Source organism: Arachis ipaensis, chromosome B06 (genome assembly GCF_000816755.2).
Source record: "Arachis ipaensis cultivar K30076 chromosome B06, Araip1.1, whole genome shotgun sequence".
Classification (NCBI taxonomy): Eukaryota; Viridiplantae; Streptophyta; class Magnoliopsida; order Fabales; family Fabaceae; genus Arachis; species Arachis ipaensis.
Genome location: NC_029790.2, coordinates 14,366,289 through 14,370,560, shown reverse-complemented (window position 1 = coordinate 14,370,560; position 4,272 = coordinate 14,366,289). Strand labels below are relative to the sequence as shown.

At 34.9% G+C, this 4,272-nt stretch overlaps 1 protein-coding gene across 1 annotated transcript; it reads left to right on the top strand.

Annotated features, from left to right (window-relative positions):
- Positions 872–2,170, top strand: LOC107646481. Its single transcript, XM_016350664.1, has one exon. It carries the CDS (start codon positions 872–874, stop codon positions 2,168–2,170), a length of 1,299 nt encoding a protein of 432 aa, XP_016206150.1.

Below are 4,272 nucleotides of genomic sequence, written 5' to 3'. Positions count from 1 at the left end.
GATTTATATTTCGGGTCGGGTCTGGGTTAAGCCAAACCCGATGTGGCCCGACCCATATACACCCCTACTACCAAGAAAAATGGAGACTGTTGCATTTGGCTTTTTTATTGAAATAAATAAACAAAAAACATTATTTCTCTAAATACGCATCTCTAAAAATTATTACTTAAATACACACCACTATTTCTTGGTCACCACCCATGAAATGAATTTAGCCTCTATTTCATATATGCCACCCACGAAATGGAGCCAAAACTCATATAAGAAGTGTTGACCACCATCTCAATCCTGCAACCCGCGAAATGGAGCCAAAGCTGACATGAGCCAAGTGTCCCACCACGCAATTATTTTTTCACTCCCATTCCCTTTAGTTTCACCATTTTACCCCTTGCACATAAATATTTTTATCACCAGACTTCATAATAAAATATTTTAAAAAAATTAATAATTAAATTATTTTTTTTAAAATACCTATTTTTTAATAATTTTTTAATTATTAAATTATAATTTTACTAAAATTTTCGTTAATAATTATTTTTATATTTTACTTAAAGTAATTCGAATCAATATGATTCGAATTACTATGAAGGAAACAAAATAAAGTAATTCGAAACAACTCGTCTCGAATTATACTTAAGGAATTCGAGTTTAGTTAATTCGAATTACTAGGTTAGCTTGTGATACAACATAATTCGAAACAAATCGTTTCGAATTATAATTAAGGAATTCGAGTTTAGTTAATTCGAATTACTAGGTCAGCTTGTGATACAACATAATTCGAAACAAATTGTTTCGAATTATATATATATAGCACGAACCAGAGCTGTATATATATGCTGTGAACTCATGATGCTCTCAACAAAGAGGGGAGATGGCTAGTGAGGAGAGTTTCCTAGTGCTGGTACATTATAGAGGGTCGATTAAGAGAAAAACTCGGTCCGGCGTGAAGTTCACTGATAAGGATCCCCTATGTATTATCGTGACGCCAACAACCACCTACGATGCTCTTGTTAGCTGTGTGCTGGATAAGCTTGGTCTCGAAGGAGTTAAAAGGGTCAAGAAGTTTTTCTACCGCATTCCAACAGCGGTGCTCCATGACACCGTGAAGTTTGATTGTTCCACAATCGGTAGTAACGAGGACTTGCAGGTTATGTTTCTTTGTCGTAGGCAGTTTCCCGAGGTAAGGACACCAGAGTTGTTGGCTAAGTTGGTTGATGTGGTATCTAGCTCGGGTGGTTCAAACCGGAATGCCAATACTATAGCCGCGGTTGCCGGCTCGAGCTCGAGACCTGCTGTTGCTTCATCCTCTGCTCTTGTGTATGAGCCACTGATGCAGCCTGTTGCGTCCCCTTCGTTTGCCGTCGATCTGGTCGGCAATGTTGGAGACGAGGTTCGGCATGGGGAACATATTCCCACCGAGGTACATTGTCCCACACCGGCTGGTGTTGGTGATGGTTTGTTTGATGATCCAGATGACGATGACGTGGAGCCGGATATGATCGCTGATGAAAGCGGCGATGATGTTGGAACTACTGTTCCAAGAAGGGCTACAGGTGGATCTAGTTCTGGCACACAACAATATCCACCCCATTTTTCCTCGTTGGACCTGGATGCCATGCGGCAGGACAAAAGTGCTCTGCAGCCCTCAGGATTTGGCGCTAGAGATACGGAGGGGTCTGCCGGTATGAACGAGTTTCAGGTTGGCCAACAATTTCAGGATAAAGATGAGGCGCTGTTGAATGTGAAGACGTACAGTATCCGCCGAGGGGTCCAGTACAAGGTCGTTGAGTCTGACTATCGCAGGTATGTGGGAAAGTGTTCTGAGTTTGGGAATGGGTGCACATGGCTCATTCGGATGAGTCTCCGACAGTGGAAGGGTATCTGGGAAGTGAAGCGATACAACGGACCGCATACATGTCTCGCCAGCTCCATCTCCAGCGACCATAGGAGTCTGGACTACCATGTGATATCCACCTTCATTATGCCGATGGTTAGGGCTGATGCAGCTGTGAACATCAATGTGCTTCAAAATGCCACGGCCGCACACTTTGGGTTCAGGCCAACGTACAGGAGGGTATGGATGGCGAAGCAGAAGGCCGTTGCCGTCATATATGGGGACTGGGACGAGTCGTACAATGAGCTCCCTAGGTGGGTTTTAGGAGTTCAATGAGTCGTACAATGAGTCCTAGTAATTCGAATTAACTAAATTCGAAATAGGTAAGTTTAATTCGAAACGTATTGTTTCGAATTACATCATTTTTTGCATGTGTATAATTCGAATCATATCAACTCGAATTACGTTAATTTGTTGCATGGAGATAATTCGAATTATATCACTTCGAATTACTTGAGAGTATAATTCGAATCTTATTGATTTGAATTATATAATAATTCGTCATGTGTTTCAAAAATAATTTCTATATAACTTCATAATTTTAGATGTTTTACAATTATTTTTTAATATTTAAATTTAAATTTTAGATTTATGATTTTGGATGTGTTTTAAAAATATTTTTTGTATAATTTAATAATTTTATATGTGTTGCAATTAAAAAAAATTACAATTGAAAATATTTTAGTTTGTATAAATAATTGTATTCGATCATTCATCACTACAAAGTCGTAAAACAGATCCTGCATTTTATCAAAGGTACAATAAGTAAGGGATTAATTTTTTTCTAAATGCACTGACTTTGAATTCTTTTTTTCTGCAGATATAAATTGGAATATTGTAGCAGAACAGACGAAAGAAGAAACGTAAAAAAAGAAAATAATAACTAACTATGAAGTGGGTAGGAAGTTAGAGAAATTTTAGGTTTTAAAATTTAAATTAATTTTAATTATAAATATGTATCCTAAAAAATAGGAATATGTTTTAATTAAATAATATTAAAGGCTGACAAAGACTAAATTTTGTTCTACAAGTAGCATTTTCCTAAAATGATATAATATGCTACGGTAATGGTAGAACTACACCAACTCGTGTATGTCAGGAGCGGGATGCTCCATTTCGCATGCGCCGCCCTTGATGTCGCCATTTCGCTGCTGCCTCCAATGATGTGCAGTTCTCCATTTCGCGGGTGACAGAATTGAGATGGTGGTCAATGCTTCTCATGTGAGTCTTGGTTTCATTTCGTGGATGGCATTTATGAAATGGAGGCTAAACCCATTTTGTGGGTGATGATCAAGAGATGGTGCTGCATATTTAGATAATAATTTTCAGGGATGCGTATTTAGATAATAATTTTCAGGGATGCGTAAACCCTAAACCCTAAACCCTAAACCTTTAAAAGTATTTTGATTATTTATTTCAATAAAAAAGCCGTTGCATTTGATATTACAATAAATTTCATCTGTTCGATTTTAATATGAGGTCCTCATATTAAACCTTTAAAAAAAAACTACTATTTCTATTTATAAAAGTTCAAAATGCTCATCAAATTATTTATAAAAGAACAAAATGAATTTTGTACACATTAAAAATAGATTTCGTCTTGACAAAAATATTTAACCGTTAAAATTTGAGTTAATTCTATTAAAAATAACCTAAATTTCTTATACAATCTTATTACTCTACTAAATAAGTAACTAAAATACCAGTTAACTGTAATTAACTAGTATATAAATTGCAAAAAAAATATAAAAAAATAGAAAAAATAATAACTCTAAATCAAGAATAATCATGATCTCACTTTCATTCTTATTTATAATAAAAAAAAACCCACAAACTCTTTTCTTTTTCGTATGTATAATTGCAAAATTCTTTAGGTGTTTATTTTTTTTAGTTTTGAATATTTTTTACATTTTAAAAAATAACATCCAAATTTGATAGAAGAAAAATCTAAAATCATAAAAAAAAAGAATATTTAAAACCTAAAAAAAAAAAATCTAAACTCTTTGAAAAAAATATCTAAAATTTAATAAAAAAATATTTAAAATTATTGTATTAAAATTTTCTAAAAGTGATCCGAAGAGGAAGAAGAACAAGAAGAAGAAGAAACGTAGAAGGAGAATCAGTACCAAGAGAGAGACATAGAAGGAAAGAAGAAGAAGAAGACACGCGAAGAGAGAGGAGAAAGGGCGGAAGGATGCGTATTTTTTTAACGTAAAACAAGTTTTTCAAATTTATAAATTAGAATTTTTTAAAAAGTTGGCCGCTTGACTTCGTATAGAGTTAGTTCCTTCGACATTTTATTTTTTAAATTACTCTTGCTATCTCCACCACCATGATTGTCCCTATCACCCTCAAACCTTACTCTCTCATCACCACTA

Excerpts from the sequence above, each read along its gene's own strand:
- LOC107646481 (XM_016350664.1), top strand. The coding sequence starts at position 872 with ATGGCTAGTGAGGAGAGTTTCCTAGTGCTGGTACATTATAGAGGGTCG.